Here is a 19520-nt window from a genome sequence, read left to right as displayed (position 1 = left end):
CCTCTATGTAAAGCGCTCTGATATCTGTGAAGATCTTGTTCGCGCTATATAAAACTTTGAAAATAAATATCACTATGTTCAGCAGGCATTCTATTAAAAGTCTGCTGGTTCAGTTCTCTTTTTATCAGTTAGCCACACCCAATTCTAGGCAACAGAATGAAATCAGAGTAGAGGATAAAAGACTTGCCTATAGATTAAAAAGCTTCAACAACTAAGGCCATAATTAAGGAGTCATTTGAGAGAATCAGAACTTTTATTCAAAAAAGCCATTTTCCAGTGACCAAACAACTGCATTTCAGCTTCGTGGTTTTTTTCCATGTCTAAAGCAGCCTCACACGCAGTATCCTTCAAAGCAACAAAGACATCTGGCACGGCAGTCTGCAGCATTGCTGTCTTCGCCATCTCGAAGCAGGTTTGCAGCCTGAGCGGGTTGTTAGTCTGCAAGAAGAAGCACTCTGTAAATTGTCAAACACAGTTAGAAGCTCCAAAAAAACGACCAGTTCTGGAGCAGGACAACCCACCAATTGCAGACATTTCTGATAACTAGACACCGGGAGGGGGGCTGAGAAGAGTCTTTCATGGATCCCCATGGTTTATCTACAATCTCCTGCAAGTCTTAAATTAAGCTAAATAGAAACCACATACCCCCACCAGCCCCCTTGCATCTATGGGATCACCAGGCTGACAATTCTTACCACCCAGCGTCCACAGGTCTCCTGATAACAAAGATACCATACTTGTGTGGGTGAGCGGGGGGGCAGAAAGACTGGCCACTGTATGGGGAGGCATTGGCATGCTTATTCTGGGCAGCCCCAGCCCTATGCATTAAAAAACCCCAATCCCTGGCACCTAGTGGGTTTTCTGACCCCCAGTGGCCATTGCCCTATCTGCCTCCTGGGAGGCGAGGGGCAGAAAGACTGGCATTTTGGGGGGGCTTTGCATGCACATTATGGGTAGCCCCACCCGGGATTAATGTTTCATATAGTTCATGGATGTGCTTCCTGCATCGCACCCCCTGGGAGGTGCAGAAAGACTGAATAGGCTTATTTCAAAATTGGAGTAAAAACCTTTGCCCAAGGGGCGGCTGCCCCCCTCCCTGGGGACTAGAGGTGGATCCCTTGTGGCAGGTGGGGGGGGTTGTATATCACCCTCCTGTGGAGAATGCCACTCACGCTTCTGTGCCCCAGACCTTATTAGACATACATGCTTTGATCCCAACTAGTCAACGACCTTAGTGACTACTTAATAGTAGGTTGTTGGGTATATGGATTATACAGAATCCCATAAGCATGTGCACACGTTTGTACTTGGTCACTTAATGTTTTGATTCTGTATTAATCAGTGCAGTTCCCTGTCATTGGTTCATTTTAAATCAGATTAATAAGATGAAGTAATCAAAACCGAGAAGGCACCAGGACTCCACAGAGCCTGTGTGCGCTTTAAGCATACACTGCTCTTCAGGACAAAATCGGGCCTTTGCTGAGTCACATAAAAATCTGGAATTCCAAACGCATAAACATCTGGAATTCCACAAGCAGAAGTTCAGCACATGATGCTCATTTTTAGCACAGAAGCTTGTTACACGGTGTAAAACCAGCATGAACAGCACCATGTAGTACGAAAGGCCACTGCTAGTTTCTACTCTAGCAGTTTTAAAGTGGACAGTGGCTGAAACTGCCCACATTAAGAAATTAGATCCAGGACACATCCTAGCACCCTCAATTATGAGGCCGAGGAGCCACGTGTGAGGAAAAACCAGCACCATGCAGCAGTTGGCAGAGTATTCCCCCAGAACTTCAGGCAGATAAGAGTTCAACACCTGCCCCTTACTCCATCCACTCCAAGCATACAGCCGCCTCCATCACTCCCAGCAGGCGAGTACCCAAAGGATACAAACTCCAAATCTCACATCACAGAAATTAAGTCACGAACACTCCACACATGGCTTGTTTAGTCCGACAGCACTTACCAGCTCAAGACTGCAGCGTCCCCGGGTGCGTCCTGTAACAGAAAACAGGCGTCAGAGCGAGGCCAGACGAACACATGGAGCCATCGTGCATGGCCCGAGCAGTCAGTGCGCTGCGAGTTGTCTTCACAGGAAGTCAGAAACTCTAGTCTGTGAGAGCTCATCATTTATGCTCGGGTGTGTACCTGTAATAAACCTGCGCCTAGCAATAAACACTAGAGTACGAGGGGGGGGGGGGGGGGGGGGAGGGGAAGACTACCAATTGGAACCTTTCCGTCTAAGCAGACGGACGACAAACTGCCCTAAAACGATATATATTGAGTGGGACCTCAAAACAGTTTAATAAATCATGAATGCTTTATTAAACAGGGCAAGTGCCTTCTGCCAGGGTCACAGCATGACTAGAAACAAAGCAGTGAACAGGGAGGTCAGACGTACCTTCTGGTCGGGGAGAGAAGCTGTAATCACGGTTGTGCCACAGGGCTCTGCAATGCCCAGAAATGGGAGGGGGGAATCTGTAAAGGTAAACAGGGACACGTCAGACTCTACAAGAGGAACGACCACAGCAGCAGGGTACTGGGAGTGCATCAGTGCGCTGCGAGGTAGCTTCATTAGTAATCAGAAACCTGTTAAAATATCATCATATACACTCCACCACGGGCAAAGGTAACGGATCAAAAGGTACAGGGTACATACCGTGTGCAACGCCTCAGCAGGCAATGGTTGGTTCCATGCAGGACTGTGCCTCGGAGGCGGTTTGTTCGGTGCTTTAAAAGGAAGAGAACCAAAGGTGTCAGGAGCGATGGAGAAACTGAAAAGGGACATTCATGCCTGCACCAAATCCTAAAACTCTGCCAACAGGATAAGAACAGTAACGACGGCCCTGTTAAGCGAATAAAACAGTGCTCTGGTTAAGGTTCACTAGATCTTCACCGGGCGAGCTCTGGACTTTGTTCCCTTTCGCACACCTCAGAGATGGTGTAACCAGGCCACTAAACCTAGATCATGCTGCAAGAGTTCTCCCTAGAGGAGCTGGTCTAGAACTGTTCCCAATGGACCCAAGTTAGTACTACGACAGAGGAGTCTCCTACTAGAGGTGCTTGTATAGAAATTGAAAGGCTGCCAAACAGTTTGCAAACCGGACTCTGACCAACCCACATTACAGCAGTTGGTCAGTTAGTCAGCTGGAGCTACAAAGGAGGTCTGCTCAGCGCATACAATGTAATCACTATGTATCAGGTGAAACACGGACTATGCAGAATGCTCATCACAGCAAGGCCCCCTCCAGCACAAACATTAATATCTAACTTCTATGGGCCTTCTGTGAAGACACATCTCACTTTATTTAAAGACAGTCTGTTGTAGACTCACCTGCCACTGACCAGATGTCCACCACAGATTAAGAGCGTCACTTGAGGTTACGGCAAGGAGGGAAAGGGATCAGTCGCCTTCAGCCCTGCAAGGAGAGGAGAAACCGCGTTGTATCACTTGTGCTTCAGACAAGGAACATCACTGGGGACAACAGTCTGCTCAGAATATACTTTATCATCAAGAATCAATAACACGGAAAATCATCACTGCAGGCCACGCAAGTAGCAAAGCAACAAGACAACCATACAAGTCAGGCATTTCTGGAGAGAGTTACCTTTAAGCGTTGTCTTTCAGCAAACTGCAGGCACAACCATGCTGCGCAGGTCTCCTGGGGAAGGAAGCAAGCATGGTTTTAAAGGAATGTTAAAAGATACAAGTGTAGCATGTATTAGGAGTGCCATCAGGACAGGCTTTGCAGGTGCACCTCAACCTTCTGGACTAACTTGAGCACCCATGTCTCAGGTACACTAGCTATTTACAGGGTGAGCTAGTTACTTTGTTCCCCATTGCACACTTCTGGCCACGCAGGATCTGGTCACTTCACTAATTAACAGATTCCGATGTTTGGAAGGCCTCCGAATTGGATTTTGATTTCCTGGATCCATAGCCCTGGTTTGACAAAATCATACACAGGTCACATCGACCAAGTATGCACCGTCTCAATAGTTTCGTAACCCAATCCTGTCTGTACGACTCTTGTAGCCGAATCATGCCATGCAGCCAGATTGAGAGAGTACGATGCACGATTCAGACAGTTGCAGACACGGTTGTCAGAAATTTTTACTTCAGGTGGCTGTAGCAGGCCCCTTCCACCCAGGGACCTCCGAATCATCAGTCCCTGGGTGCCAATGGGTCCTCCGGATCCAAGCATGCAGTGTGGTGGGCAAAATGGGGTGCCCGCCAAGGTGTGTATGCTTCTGCACCCACCTTTTTGCTATGGGAGCCTGTGTACAAGCTCCTAGAGTGCAATGCGAGCCCATAACCATGCGGTTGCTTCAGACTCGCACAGCGCCGCTTGCTAGGAAAGTCCTCTGGGTCTAATTTGTACGGAAGACTTTACTAGCGATAGGAATCGTACAATAGTCTCGGATTGGAAAACGAGGCTGCATCTGTGAGGGCTGCACAAATTACATGACACATTTGTCCTTCACTGGGAACCAAACACCCTAGGGCAGCGCCTGACTGAGGGTAGCGTTGCAGAGCAGTCTGAGGCTTACTCAAGGGAGGTGGTGTGGGCTAGTAATCGCCATTTGCCGGTGCGCAAAAATAACTCAATAATTGATTGTCCAGTCTGTACTTTGCTTTATAAAAGTAAGAGTACATTTATTAAACACACACACCACTAAATACTATACACCAATTTACAAATATACATAAGCTGTTGGAATTACTTTGTGACATTGCATAACATCTCCACCCCTCCTGCAGGGGGGGGTGGGGTCTAGTACCACCACTCCCATGTATGCACATCATCTTGCCCCCAATGCAATTAGTTGAACCTATCCTGGAGCGAGGGCCCTGCGCACTGGCACCATCCCAGTGGCGACCCCCCCCCCCCCAGTACCTCAACCAGCATTAAACAGGCTACACCTGCCTTGGTGACACATGACCCTGACGAAGCATCTCCTACTGACCCTAAAGTATACACCTCTACATCTTAAAGGCTAACAGTCTGCAGGATCTGCTGCTTGAAACTGAATGAAGCAAGAAGTGCCCTGCTGAAGGTTTTGCTGTGTGCAAGGAACTCTAAGGCATGCCCTATGAAGACTGCACCCTCTGAAACTACAGCCCTGTGGATTACCTTGCTGCCAAAAGACTCAAGAGTGGAAACTCCCTGCAAGCTACAGGTTAACAGAGCTCACCTGGACAGCCCCACAAAGAATTCCAAGCCTGGAGCCCAGTGGATTTGTAAGGGGTTTTGTTCAAGTGGATTGCGGAATTGAAGTTTCACACTTTCAAGGACCCTCTTGGAGATTCCAGAACCTTGGATTGCGTGTTGGATACTTAGGGACCTGCAAGCAGAACGCCAGGAAGGTGTTCTAACTGGACCCCGCTTGCTGAAGAAGGCGGCCCACTACAGTGGTGAGAATTCTTCAGAACAATTTATAAAGGTGTGTCCCTGACAGAGCAAACAAAAAGACTTAAAGGGGCGCTGTTGGTTTCTAAGCACTAGAAAGTGACTAATCTTTAAAAATTCATATATCAGGTTCCCTACAGTGGATTATTTTCGTTTTGGTGTCATTTAAAAGAAAAATATTAACTATTTTATAAATTGGTGTTGGATTTTTATTTTGTGTTGTGTCTTAATTATTTACTGAAATGGTGTTTTTAAATGCTTTACATGCCTGTCTTTGACGTTAAGCCGGTCTGCTCGCAGCCACGTTACAAAGGGTTGAGCAAAGGAATAATTTTTTTAAGACCTATGCTGAGTCCTATCATGTGTTAGTGGCCTTATTGCCAGTGGCAGACCTACATTTGTCCCTACCAATAACCCACTTTCCAACAGGCACTTATCGAGAAATTCTGGCAATAGAATTCTTGCCATGGGCAGGAGTCTCCTCCCCGAAGGAGGTAGTTTCGAGCAGTGGTTCCCAAACGAAAGGCTCCCACAGACGCCAACTGAGTCAATACTGAAAGCTGGGGACATCCCTCTCCACAACCCAATTACATTTAACACATTAAAAAAGTAATTCGCAATAAAATACAAAGTCAAATACTAATTACTACGGACTGTAGTTCTATTGAAACATTTTGCACCTACCACCCCCAAAATTGAAAAGGCTGGTGCCACATCTCCACGACCAACTTTAAGATTTGGTTTTACTTCGCGATAAGATTCCTACCACGACTGGGGGTAGCACATAAAGCAGCCCTAGCGAGTGTTGGACTACTAGAGGGAGCTTGATACAACACCCTCCCACCCCCAAAAGAAAACTGGGGGCATTCTTAAACACGCTCATTATTATTGCATTAGCTTTTAAAGCATAGTAAATGACTGGACTGTGCACCAGGATAAGACAATCTGTTTGGGCTCTTCAAAGATTCCCTCACTATCGCTCCTTAACAGGGACTCTCCTCTATAGACCCCGTCATGTCTATTTTGATTAATAGCACATCTCATATCATACCAGTGTAGTGTCAGAGCACTTCACATACAGAGATGGTTAGCATGGACTAGTTTATTTCTACCTAAACAAACTTTTGGGAGCATCAAGACTAGGAAATAACTTGACCTACTATCACGCACCTCTGATGGCACTTCATAGCTCACCGTGCTAGATTACGATTGTAAATGAACTGCAGTTAAAAATAACAGTAACCCACTGAGCTATGCACATAAAACATTTTAAATGCAGGGTACCACATACTGTACAGCGGGCATATTAACCGCCCGCGCTCCCTTAGATGAGTCAAAACTTACATCATTGGAGTGATCGTCACGCTTATATAGTTGGCCAAAAACTAATAGAAGGAACTTTGCAGTTTTTAAACGGATGTCCGCCTGTGAATGCGCCATGGACCACAGGGCAGCAGTTTGGGAACCACCGGTCTAGAGCTTTTAAAAGGAGACTCCCAGAGACGCTAATCTAGAGCTTATTTGAAATGCTGCTAGTAATGTTGGCAAACTGGAGTCTGACTGACTAACCCACATTAAAGCGGTTGGTCAGTCAGCTGGCGCTACTAAGGTCTGCTCAGAGCATACAATGTAATCACTTTGCATCAGGTGAAACACGGACTATGCAGAATGCTCATCACGGCAAGGCCCCCTCCAGCAAAAAGATATCCTAATCATATGGGCCTTCTGGGACGACAAATCGTACTTTATCAAGGACAGTCTGTTGTAGACTCACCTGCCACTGACCAGATGTCCACCACAGATTAAGAGCGTCACTTGAGGTTACGGCAAGGAGGGAAAGGGATCAGTCGCCTTCAGCCCTGTAAGGAGAGGAGAAACCGCGTTGTATCACTTGTGATTCAGACAAGGAACGTCACTGGGGAGACCAGTCTGCTCAGAAAATACTTTATCATCAAGAATCAATAACACGGAAAATCATCACTGCAGGCCACAGCAAAGCAAGAAGACAACCATACAAGTCAGGCATCACTGGCTAGGTAGTTACCTTTAATGTCATTAAGCCAACTGCAGGGACATCCGACATGCGCAGGTCTCCTGGGGAAAGAAACGACATTTAAAAGAAATATCCATTTAAGGGTACAGTAGTGTAATAAGTGCCATCAGGACAGACTATGCAGATGCAAATCAAACTTAAAGGGCACGAATAACAGGAGCATCCAGTGTTTAAGGTTCACTATCTATTTATCAAGCGAGTACTTGATTGTTCTCTTTCACACCTCAGAAGCATGTGGCCAGGCTACTAACCCATGCTAGTACTGTAGTGGTCTCCCTAGAAGCGCTAGTCTAGAGATTATATATAGCAAGATAGTGCCGTGAAGTCTCCTCCCAGAGGTACAAGCCTAGAGCTACTTTGGGAACACTTGTGACAGGGTCCCAAACGGGACCATAACTGACCAACCCACATTGAAGTGGTCTACTCCGGACATACAATGTTGAGAGAAATACATTTAAAGGAAAATTTGGCTTGCATACTGTAAAGAGGTCACCTTAGAATGCCTCCAAGCCTTTGTGAGAAACGTTGCATAGAAAAAAATCCCTTATAGAAAAATTCACTTGTTTTAAAAGTACTCACTTGAAGGCAGTTTCTCTTAAGCATTCTTTTAGCAAAGAAAAACATAGGGGACAAGTGCTTGGTTCAAGTGTGTAGGGAAAAGTAAGCAGAAAAAGTGTAATAGGCTATCAACGTGCTTCTGTAACTAGCCACAAAGCCAATTTTCTTTTGACTGGGTCAGTTAAATGGACATTTAGTATTTTGCCTAGCACCAGGATGTGCTACTTCATTGAACGTAGCTATTAGCATGGAGGGAAGTTCTAAAGAGAATATCCTTACCTATGTTTGCAACACTGAAATTACTATGTACCAGCATGAATTTTTACCATGGGAAACGAAAGCAGCAGATATTAGAGGTTTCCACTGACTGACATTATAAACCTAATTTTCAATACAGTGCGCATTTTTATATTATAAAAGTGTGTTCAGAGATGGAGGGAATTTAGATTCATCCATCATTTAATTCGTCCCTGGAAGCTACTGCAAACCGTGACTTTACCCTTTTCATTTTGGAGCAGTGCTACTGCAACAATCCGCAAACTCGTCTACCAAAGGTTTATTTTAATGATTGCTACTCGGCTGTGGGAACTGATGAGTTTCCATAACTCCATGTGGAGTTCTTGACTTTAGTAAAGAGCAAGATTTTCGGCGCTCGTAGAGACCTCTTCATGGGTTCTTTAATTAGGATCTGGCTCTATTAGCTAGTCAGTGGCAAATCTTTGGGGAAAACTTGATTTATGCTGCTACTAATCAATCTTCTATTTCACCTTTCCGTTATCTGGAATAACGGAAATAAAGATAAGTTGGGTTTTAAGACTTTTTACTAATCCTTGGGAGCCAACCATGTAATCGCTGTATATCAGGAGTAACACAGGCCTACTTTATCAGGGACGGTCACAGTTAACACTCACCTGCCACTGACGGCATCCACCACAGCTTAAGAGCGTCACTTGGGGTTATGGCGAGGAGGGAAAGGATCAGTCGCCTTCAGCCCTGTAAGGGGAGGAGAAACAGCGTTGTATCACTTGTGCTTCAGACAAGGATCGTCACTGGGGAGAACAGTCTGCTCAGAAAATACTTTATCATCAAGAGTCAATAACACGGAAAATCATCACTGCAGGCCACGCAAGAGACAACCATACACGTCAGGCATCACTGGCTAGGTAGTTACCTTTAATGTCAGGAAGCCAACTGCAGGCACATCCAGTCTGCGCACGTCTCCTGGGGGAAGAAATGACATTTTAAAAGGGTGCCCCTTTGAAGGATACACTGTCCTAGTGGCAACCGATTACACACTACACTATAACCGGTGCACCCCAATACCACCTCCGCATAAACAAGCATTTGCAATGCAATAGGTCTCGCATTAGGAAAGTTTGAGCTATTGGTATTGTAAATGACACATTTTTTATTTATGTGCTTGTTTTGAAAATAGCGAAATTAATAGCTTTATCATTTACAATGCCAATAGTTTTATCTTTCGCAAATGTGACACCTATAACATTTGTAACACAATATGTGTTGTAGCACTGAGTGGTATTTGGAGTGTATGTTGCATTGAGCGTAGTGTAATTATGTGGCATGTAATTATGTGGTACTGAGTGGGATTTGAAGTGTATGTTGCATTGAGTGCTGTGTAATTATGTGGCGTGTAATTATGTGGCACTGAGTGGGATTTGGAGTATGTTGCATTGAGTTTAGTGTAATTATGTGGTGTGTAATTATGTGGCACTGAGTGGGATTTGGAGTATGTTGCATTGAGTTTAGTGTAATTATGTGGTGTGTAATTATGTGGCACTGAGTGGCATTTGAAGTGTATGTTGCATTGAGCGCAGTGTAATTATGTGGTGTGTAATTCTATGGCACTGAGTGGTATTTGTAGTGTATGTTGCATTGAGCGTAGTGTAATTATGTGGCGTGTAATTATGTGGCACTGAGTGGTATTTGAGTGTATGTTGCATTGAGTGCAGTGTAATTATGTGGCGTGTAATTATGTGGCACTGAGTGGGATTTGGAGTGTATGTTGCATTGAGTGCAGTGTAATTATGTGGCGTGCAATTATGTGGCACTAAGTGGTATTTGGAGTGTATGTTGCATTGAGTGCAGTGTAATTATGTGGATTGTAATTATGTGGCACTGAGTGGGATTTGGAGTGTATGCTGCATTGAGTGCTGTGTAATTATGTGGGGTGTAATTATGTGGCACTGAGTGGTATTTGGAGTGTATGTTGCATTGTGCGCAGTGTAATTATGTGGAGTGTAATTATGTGGTCCCCCCAAAACAGTATCCATAGCGATGTAATTCTCTTCCCAATGAATATTGCAGTGAAGTCATAAGCAATACATTCGTTAATTTATACATATATGGGAAACTGTAACTTTAAAAAAGAGAGTGCATATATTTTACGCAATAGATATAAATAAACAACTGGTTTTAACATGACAGTTATCACCTATTCATTTAGAAGGATCAACCTACTGTATGTATGTTTACATAATCAAACTCAATATACAAGGCATATCAAGAAAAAAAAAATTGGGATAAACACAGAGGAGGTGGTAACAGAATGGGTGGTGGAGGGAGAGCCACAGAGAGCTAAAGAAGAGAGCGAGGTATAGAGGAGGGTACAGAGATATGGAAAAAAGAGCTGAGTGAGGAGGTAAACGAGTGTGGGTGAGGGGGGACCCAAGGATAGACGCAAATAAAGGCAAAAATTGAGGAGGGAATGGTACAAAATGTGGAGGAGTGAGAGGGGAAGGTCCAACGGGAGATGAAGGAAGTGGGGACGGTAAGTGGTCGGGAGGAGTGAGTTAAGAGACAATGGAAACATTATTGAAAGGGGAGGAATGGTAAAAACTGAGGAGAGAAAAAAAGTGAGAGGAGCAAAGAAACAGAGATAACAAAAGACAGGTGCATGTAAAGAAATCAGGAGGGAGCTAAATTGGTTAAGGGGGCAGATGGGAGGAAGAGAAAAGGGGAAGAATGAAAATAAAATGGGAGAGAAAAAATTCGGCTGAATCTACCCCTGAATGCGAGTGTCCAAAAGAGGAGGGAGCCGACGCCTAGACTTGAACCGGTTTCCCAGTTCCAAAGTCGGCAGCTTTTGCCGTTATGCCACATTCTGACTCAAGTAATAGGGCCTGAACACAAACACGAACATTATTGATCAAAATATTCTCTGAAAAGTTGAGTTCTGTTATTTACAGCTCTGCGCTATGTCCGGGTTTAAGAACACGGGAGCTGGAAGACAATTGCCTGTTTCAGACCGACGCCCGTAAGCATCTTCGTTCATGGAGGGGTCGCGAGCTGAGTGGCGGGAGACTAAAGTGCGAGGACGATGACGGCATCTAAAGAGAGGAGGAGCGCCATGTGGGTCGGCGATGGAGGATGAATGAGCTAAAAATAAAATGCTGTGGGGTTTGAGCGGCACATGACCCGGCCCTGGCATTTCTCCACACACCTGCCCACAGAAGCAGTCTGGCCTTTCTAATGTTATTTCTCTGTAATACTGACCAGTTCCTCGCTCGTCAAGTTGCCAGAGCGCAGGGTTCTCAAGCCCTGCCGCCATGTGGCTCTATCCATTTCGGCTCATGAGATGGGGTTGTTAGACCACTCTAACACTATAGTAATTTAAGGCAAACAGACCCTGGAAAATGAAGAATACGAGGCTATTAAAAGAAGCACTGGTAAAGAGAACAGGTCTTGTTTTTATGTGCTAACACATACAGCAGTAGCGCTTTCAAGTGAGGCACACAGCAGGGAGTCCGCAGGAGCGGACAAACGGGGCTGTAGCTGAAGTTTAATTGTAAGGTAGGAGCGGAGGGCTACCACTAAATATCATTAGGCGATAGGCGAGAGATAAATAATGAGGCCGAGCGAAGACGTGATTAACAAAGTCTCAAACTACTGGCGGAAGAAGGCTCGTGGAAGCAATCCGATGGAGGCAAGGGGCAAAAGTAAATAAAAATAAAAAATAGGAAAAGTTGAGTCAGTGCCCTGGCACAGCTCTGCGTCTCCGAGTGTTCATGTGTTTTTGCAGTTTTATATAGCATGAACTCGACGCGATGGTATAGGAGCGCTTTTTACACGAGCACAAGTTGCATTACACAAGAACACATTTTTGTTAGCAACGGAGATTAAGTGATTTGCCCAGAATCACAACAGGATGTTGAGCAGACGCCTAGACTCGAACCCTGTTTCCCAGTTCCAAAGTCGGCAGCTTTTGCCGTTATGCCACATTCTGACTCAAGTAATAGGGCCTGAAGACAAACACGAACATTATTGATCAAAATATTCTCTGAAAAGTTGAGTTCTGTTATTTACAGCTCTGCGCTATGTCCGGGTTTAAGAACACGGGAGCTGGAAGACAATTGCCTGTTTCAGACCGACGCCCGTAAACATCTTCGTTCATAGAGGGGGCGCGAGCTGAGTGGCGGGAGACTGAAGTGCGAGGAGGATGACGGCATCTAAAGAGAGGAGGAGCGCCATGCATGTGGGTCAGCCAGGGAGGATGAATGAGATAACAAGAATGTGGCGTAATGCCCAGAGCTGCAAGCGAAAAGCTAGAAAGCCAGGTACAAGTTAGAATGTCAGCTCACTATACTGTGACTGTGGGAGAATTAGTTAATGTTCCTGCGGCTTTAAGAAGGCAATGTGTTCTTGTACTATGCAACTAGCTCTCATGTAAAAGTGGTGCCGAAGGGTGTGAAGGATGGGGGTGGGCGGGGAGCGTAGGGGTGGCTCGGGGCCGAAGTAATGACAAAGGGTGTGAAGGATGGGGGTGGGCGGGGAGCGTAGGGACGGCTCAGAGGCCTGAGGCAGAGCGCACCATATGGAGAGGGAGGGGGGTGGCAGTGGGAGGGTGATTGATGGGCGGGGCAGTGCTGGGGAAGCCTTTGATGTGGCCTGGCGGCCGTGGAAGCCGGGCCTTTGAAGTGAAGCTAAGCTTCACTTCAAAGGTGTCGGAGGAATGCGGGCGGCTGTGCACGCGCTTTTAAGCTCAATGCGCATGCGCATTGAGCTTAAAAGTCACGGGCACTGCAAGGAATCGCCACGATTCCTTGCAAGTTAGATAAAGAGTCGATGAGCCCCTATAGTCTCGCTTGCTCGATGCGCATGCGCATCGACAGGCGAGACCTAAAAAGTAGGCCCCAACCTGGACAGGAGTATACAAAACCGGCAAAGCAAATGGGTCTCACTTTCGGGACCTACAAGTGTTGAGTAGACCGTACCACCTTCTGAGGAGTATCATAAATAATGCATATACAGAAGTACCACTGGTTCGATTCTTCTATTTTTAACACCCCTTATGCAGCAGTAAACGTTTGCCGTGGTGAAGACCACGGCACAAGAAACTCCTTAACTTCCTCAACTATCACTTCAAAGAACATTTGACTGCCAAGGAGGGTTCATGTTGGTCAAGATGCCAACTTCAGAACTCTGCTATAAGAGCCTTGGTACCCTTCTGCTATAAGAGCCTTGGTACCCTTTGAGATGGTACCTTACCAGGAGGTAAAGTACTGTGAACAGAAAAGCTGGTGCATATGCAGTAATCAGGTGGTCAGGACCACGGACTATGCAAGATTAGCACAGCTTTCACCACAAGACTCACTAATACGAGGAGGCCATTGAAAAAGATGGCCAACACACGTAGGGCGCTTGAAGTGCCAGCTTAGTTACATGCACAAGAAAAGGACTTGCAAGTTCGCATTACCAAATGGAGGGGGGTTACCATATCTAGAGTGTCTAAGTGTTCAAACCACTTTTAAGTAGAACCTTCACAACAATACTTCAAAATTTAACTATGCCCTAAAGTACAAAGTCAAAATGCTCAGTAATCTCTACTGAAACCTACCATAGGATTTGAAGTCCACATGGCGGAAGAAGCAAAACCGAATTCTTCAGGTCAACATCAGCCAGCACAACTGTCCGATACTGAAATATCAAATCAGCATAAAGGGATAAAAAGCGCCCATCGGGATCTCTGGCGACTTCTGTTTGTAGCACAGAACGTTATCCAATATTGAGGCAACTCAGACCTTAGTACATTTGTGAGTTGAGCTGAAACTAAAAGCAGCCCACTATGACTGCTCGGAAGCGACTGTTTTTTGTTCAATAGATTGAGTCTCCTCCCAGGGGCGGGGCCCTCTGATGTTCTGCCACTCAGAAAAACTGGAGTCTTTCAGTTTGTCGTACTCCGATTCTATAGAAACGCTCTTCTTTCTGACTTTCTCTTCCAGCGCCGGGTCGAGCTTTCCTCGCAGTTTCTGGGCATCGTATCTTATCTGAGTGAACTCCCGAAGGCCAAAGGAGCCACCGACGATGAGTAAGAACATAGGAAGGCCATATCGAAGCGTCTTGTTCTTTTGAAGTGCGCGCCGCACCCCAGCAAACATGTCTGCCGGCGAATTTGGCTTCCAGGGAGACGAGGGGAACACTTAGCAAGTCAAATTGAGATCTCTGGTCCGCAACCTATATAAAAAGGTAAGAAAATATATATTAAAAAACGTTACAATACAACTGAAACTGGTATTACAAGATTCATTGGGGGTGCATCAGTGCGCTGCGAGCTAGCTTCATAAGAAATCAGAAACTCTAGTCTGTTGAAGTGTCATCATGCACACCCCCCAGGAAAAACTGGCCCATAGTGCAGAAATACATACCATAAGCAGCAAGTCAAATTGAGATCTCCGGTCCGCAACCTATACAAAAAAAAGCAAGAAAAAATATATTTAAAAAAGTTACAATACAACTGAAACGGGTATTACAAGATTCATTGGGAGTGTATCAGTGCGCTGCGAGCTAGCTTCATAAGAAATCAGAAACTCTAGTCTGTTGAAGTGTCATCATACACACCCCCCAAGAAAAAATGGTCCATAGTGCAGAAATGTACATACCATGAGCAGAGGGCAGTTGTGTCTGGAAGGCCAGTCCTTGTAAAGCACTACCTGCAACAGAAAGACCGGGTCAGGTTCAATTCAAGTAGAGCAAGGACTGATCTGGGATAGGATCGCGTGGCATTAAGCATTTAATAAAATGAAGGCAGATGTACTCAAGATGAAAAGAATGGCAGAGTACCATTAAAAGGGTTCAATGTAACCATGCAGAGCCTGCCTTTTTATAGAACATTCTACCCACAGTAGCATTAATATTCAATGGAAAGTCTCTCCCTTGCCCCTCTCGGCCAGTGCATGCAGTTCATGCGTTTAAACGACAGCTATAGCCTGGATAGCTGGCAAGGATCCAACCCACAGCTGACATTTGTGCACTTGCAGTTTATGGCAAAACCAACAGGTTTCACTGGAGACTGGCAATGCTTCGAGCCGTGCAGCACTGCAGACACGTGGGCGACGAGTAAGGCTTCCAGGGTCCTCCAAAGACCACCACAGCAGCCTGCTGCGTCGCGGTTGGTATGGGCACAGACAAGGGGAGGATACTGGAGACAGACATTGGACTGCTGGAGCAACAGACAAGTGAACTAGGGAGGATAGCCTTCAAAAAAACAGACATATAGGCAGCAATGTAGCGTGGGGAGGCTAAGACAAATTAGAGCAGGAACCGGCGGAGGCTGTGATTGAGCAGCATTTCACAAAGTGAAGCTTGTTGAGTTTGAAAGATAGAAAAATGCATGTTTATTTAGGACGCATGTGCAATACATAGATGCATATTGCTTCAGAATACTATTTAATGCCGCTTTCCCGCTTAAAGCTCCTGCTAGATCATGTTAACTGGGAAGAGTGCACAGGAGGGGGTGCTCAAGAACATGGTTGACTGTTTCAGTTTTCAATTTTCAATTACTGTGGGCTCGGATGTCTCTTCCGCAGAAGATTCTCAAAATGTATCATTTGAATGTAGTATGAAAAAAGAACTTGAAAACCTGTAGGAACGTAAATTTTGATAAAGCAATGTCTTTGGTGTTAAGTCACTGTAGGGAGATAGAACCACCTACTGAGATGGCCAATCAGCTGTTAGATAATGTGAGTTATTGTAAGGTGTGAATCATAATTGAGATTTTAGGGTATAATTGAGCTTCCTTTAGGGGTGTGGTTTAGACTTGCAGGGAGGAAGAGAAGATGGTCGCTGATGGTCAGTTTGAAGAGAGGCCTATCTGTGCCTGTCCTTAACCTGTGCTGTTCCTGTCGTTAACCTGTCTCGGCCATGCCAGGGGGTGGTTTTTCTACAAATGTAATAGGTTGTTATCGTACATGATACGTCTTTTGAACTATCCACTCCATCATAACATTGATTCTAGGATAATATTGGAAGAAACTTCTGTTTAACCCATTCCGTCGGCCAAAGCGACAGGAGCACTCTCTCCCTGGTGCTGCAAATGACCTTTTGCCAGCCCACCCACTTTTTAGAATGCCCACACCACGCCAGAATTGCCACCGCGGTTAAAGCGTTAATTTAGCTCCGGTAAACGTATACTGTACATGTGTGAAATTCTCTCCTTTGAGGAAGTGTACCTTTTTGCATATGAGCATGAAGATAAAGTTTCACACCGAGTCGGTTTTATTAAACGGATTAAGTTTGATGTGCCATCATTAACTTCAGCTAATTGGTCCAGCGACCAAGTAGAAAGTTGATGTATAGGTTAGAAATATATACTGGAGATGTTAACTATGAAACATACGATACTGAAAGCATTGAAACAAAATGGACGCCAGCGCATCAAGGACATGGGTGAATGAGCATGGGCCACGGTTTGAGATATTGCAAGTATTAATCCCTGATCAGTTAAAGGGTTTGAACTGGATCAGCTGGAATTGTATTTATTGTAAATACAAGTTAAGGGAAAATACGACTCGTAGAGTACTGCACAGTATCGGAACAATGAATCTTCGGTTAAGAATATTAAGACAGGGAATGGTGTGGAAAAAGAATAAAGGTTTAAGAGGGTAGAGACTATTATAAGAATTAAATGACAGTACAAGCAGTTAGAGGAAAAAAGTAAATTGCCACTAACAGCCGGTCGTCCAAATCCTGGAGATAGCCACAGTAAAGGGAAGGAACCTACAGCAGCTCGGACCACCGATAAGCAAGCGACGAAGAAGCCAGTTCGAAGGCCCACTGTTTGTAGAAAAGTAGGTCCTCTAACCAACAAAATACAACGAAACCATTTAAGGGACAATAACTCAGTCAAATGGGATCATATGCACCTGTTAAAGTACATTTTTGAAATATGATATTCCAACTATTTTGAACACATTTATCTTTCAGAATAGGGAGGTCGGCGGGACAAGCGCGAGCTTCACGTTAAGTGCAACCGTTGCACTCAAAAATTCCCTGCGAGCCCTAAGTCACTTCTCTGATTTAAGCCCCTTTAATCTAATGCTGGTAAAACAGCAGAGAAACGAGCGTATACACAATTCGTACCGAGACCGAGCACGTGGGGTGAACACCAAAGGTCGCGACACATTGATTTTGAAAACGGTTGTGCGGGTATTGCTCGCGACCTTAGTCATTCAAAGATGGCCGCTGAGGGCACGCGGGCTGCTTTCGAACATGCCGACCACGAGTCCGTCACGTACAGCGCCATCTACAGGAGGCCAGATGACGGACACCCGTAGACCCCCCTGGCCGCAGATACTACGGTACATTTTTGGACCGGGGCAAGTGATTGGAAATGGGCCGCGTGCCACCGGGATCAGCAGAGTGTAAGCGGTAAAGCTGCAATCACCGTGTGTGTGTGTATTGGGAGGGGGGGGGGGGGTAGGTAAAGTATAATATCGCCGAGGCCAGTTTAATAATTCAGTTTAAAAACATGAAATGTTGAACCGTTCTAACGTAAGTGAGAAAAAAAACACGTTTTATAAGCCAGTATTTCACAAAGCCGCGGTCGTTTTCGCATTCTGGGACTCCAGTATTACAAGTAACGTCCCGAATATCGTAAAACGACATATGCCGGGATGCAAATAAACCCCCTTGGATCAGCGAGTACCAACGGCTCTAGAAAACCAGAGAGCTGCTAATACTAGCGGGGAGGTTTGACCCAAAGGAAGGGAGACCTGTATGGAAAAAAATAAGACGTATTTCACCCACCTCTTGCGGTGCGGCTCAGGCGCCTCACGCTGCCTCCTCTACTGCGTTTTCTTCGAAAGAGGCGGTTCATTGGAGCCTGGTGTGTTTTATAATCCGCTTGATCCCTCCCACAGGGGTGGTACTTTCCGTTTACAAGGTAGGAGACCCCTCCTACGGCTTTACAACGCGCCCGAGCCCTTCCCTGGAGGCGGTGCTTTACACAAGGAGGACCTGTAAGGCAGCCGGTCTCCCCAAGAACTTCGATCCCTCATGAGCCCTCCTCCGGGGCTGGTGTTTTACAGACGGGGAGGGAGACACCTCCCAGGGCGGAGACACCTCCCAGGGCATCATATTTATTTATTTATGCGTTTTTATATAGCGCGGACTTTACCCGAAGGTGTCAGAGCGCTTCACAATAGGAACAGAACTGATGCATGAGAACATTACAAGTGAGCAAATTACAAAAGCAAACGTTACATTAAATGAAGCAAACAAGACAATCGTGAACTAACAAAATACAAGAGGTAGCAAACGGTGCATTACAAAAGTGACAATCGTGAGCCAACAAAATACAAGAGGTAGCAAACGGTGCATTACAGGAGGAAAAAGTGACGTGTGCTGGTTACAAAAGCGTACAAAATAAACATAGAGGTATAATACTGCAATATATGGAGGACACTCAAGCACAAGAACAAACGTTACGTAGGCACTGGTGGCACTTGTGCAGGTATCGAAAACAAACAAATGTAAGAGGTAGAAAACTGTGTTACAAGAGAAACTGACGGGTGCATGTTACACACGAGTACCAAACACAGGTAGAAGGATAATACTGCAATAAATGGCAGACTCTCAAACCACAAGAACACACTGGGACGACACTTCCATAGCAGGCCCGGACCGGCCATTCCGGGCACCGGGCAATCCCCCGGTCGGCTGGACGGGGTTGGGGCCGATTTCGGTCCAAATCGGCCCCAACAACAGAACACAGTGACCTCCATGCTCCAAAGCGTGTCCGCTGATTTTCATTTCAGGCAGCGCAGGCAGGCTCTTTAATTTCTGCTCTGTGAGAGTTCCTGAAACGGACTTTCAGTTTCAGTGTTTCTCTCTAAGCAACACTGCACATGCGCTGGCAGCGCATGTGCAGTGTTGCTTAGAGCAGCGCTGGGCTCACATAACTGCCAACCACCCACTGTCTATTGCGAAGGAAAGTGGCACCCCATGCAGTTTCCGAATCCCAATGCACTGCAGCAAGACCCGTTAACATCAACCTACAACCTTAATCCTACCCCGGACGCAGAGTGCCGCAGCCCAGAGTTTAAAATAGGAGGCAGACGTAGGTGGTTCTTTTTCCCCCTCCTCTGATACACCCTTTTCTCTCACGTCACAGGATGGGGTTGGATTTGTGACCGCTATAATGCTCACTTAATATGAGCGCTAGCACGTTCTTAATATCCTCTTCCCTGACCCTGCACGTG

The 19520-nt window shown here is 45.7% G+C and overlaps 2 protein-coding genes across 11 annotated transcripts in view; one reads left to right on the top strand and one right to left on the bottom strand.

The window, feature by feature from the left end:
- Positions 1 to 230: 230 nt before the first annotated feature.
- On the bottom strand, positions 231 to 18139 carry COX16 (cytochrome c oxidase assembly factor COX16). Of its 5 annotated transcripts, XM_078645977.1 has the most exons (14): positions 18067 to 18134; positions 14922 to 14972; positions 14688 to 14726; positions 13880 to 14496; positions 9197 to 9246; positions 8937 to 9018; positions 7459 to 7508; positions 7189 to 7273; positions 3612 to 3665; positions 3338 to 3422; positions 2663 to 2733; positions 2405 to 2481; positions 1970 to 2001; positions 231 to 438 (listed from the first exon to the last, which is right to left on the bottom strand). In XM_078645977.1, exon 4 carries the CDS (start codon positions 14418 to 14420, stop codon positions 14106 to 14108), a length of 315 nt encoding a protein of 104 aa, XP_078502103.1. In that variant the 5' UTR covers positions 14421 to 14496; positions 14688 to 14726; positions 14922 to 14972; positions 18067 to 18134; the 3' UTR covers positions 231 to 438; positions 1970 to 2001; positions 2405 to 2481; positions 2663 to 2733; positions 3338 to 3422; positions 3612 to 3665; positions 7189 to 7273; positions 7459 to 7508; positions 8937 to 9018; positions 9197 to 9246; positions 13880 to 14105. The 5 variants fall into 5 exon arrangements, 4 of the variants coding, with proteins under 4 accessions (XP_078502103.1, XP_078502105.1, XP_078502104.1 ...); XR_013595117.1 differs by lacking the exons at positions 7189 to 7273; positions 7459 to 7508 and having other exon boundaries at positions 9104 to 9246; positions 18067 to 18139; XM_078645979.1 differs by lacking the exons at positions 3612 to 3665; positions 7189 to 7273.
- LOC144756294 (polypeptide N-acetylgalactosaminyltransferase 6-like) overlaps positions 14981 to 19520 on the top strand; it is a 752356-nt gene continuing 747816 nt past the window's right edge. Inside the window, exon 1 of one of the 6 annotated variants that reach the window (XM_078645971.1) lies at positions 14981 to 17681. In XM_078645971.1, the coding sequence (XP_078502097.1) occupies positions 17356 to 17681 (326 nt within the window). In that variant the 5' untranslated portion in view covers positions 14981 to 17355. Of the gene's footprint in view, positions 17689 to 19520 lie in introns of all 6 variants that reach the window. The other 5 variants (XM_078645970.1, XM_078645969.1, XM_078645972.1 and 2 more) reach the window with 5 other exon arrangements.

Source organism: Lissotriton helveticus, chromosome 5_1 (assembly GCF_964261635.1).
Source record: "Lissotriton helveticus chromosome 5_1, aLisHel1.1, whole genome shotgun sequence".
NCBI lineage: Eukaryota > Metazoa > Chordata > Amphibia > Caudata > Salamandridae > Lissotriton > Lissotriton helveticus.
This window is presented reverse-complemented; position numbering and strand designations above follow the sequence as displayed.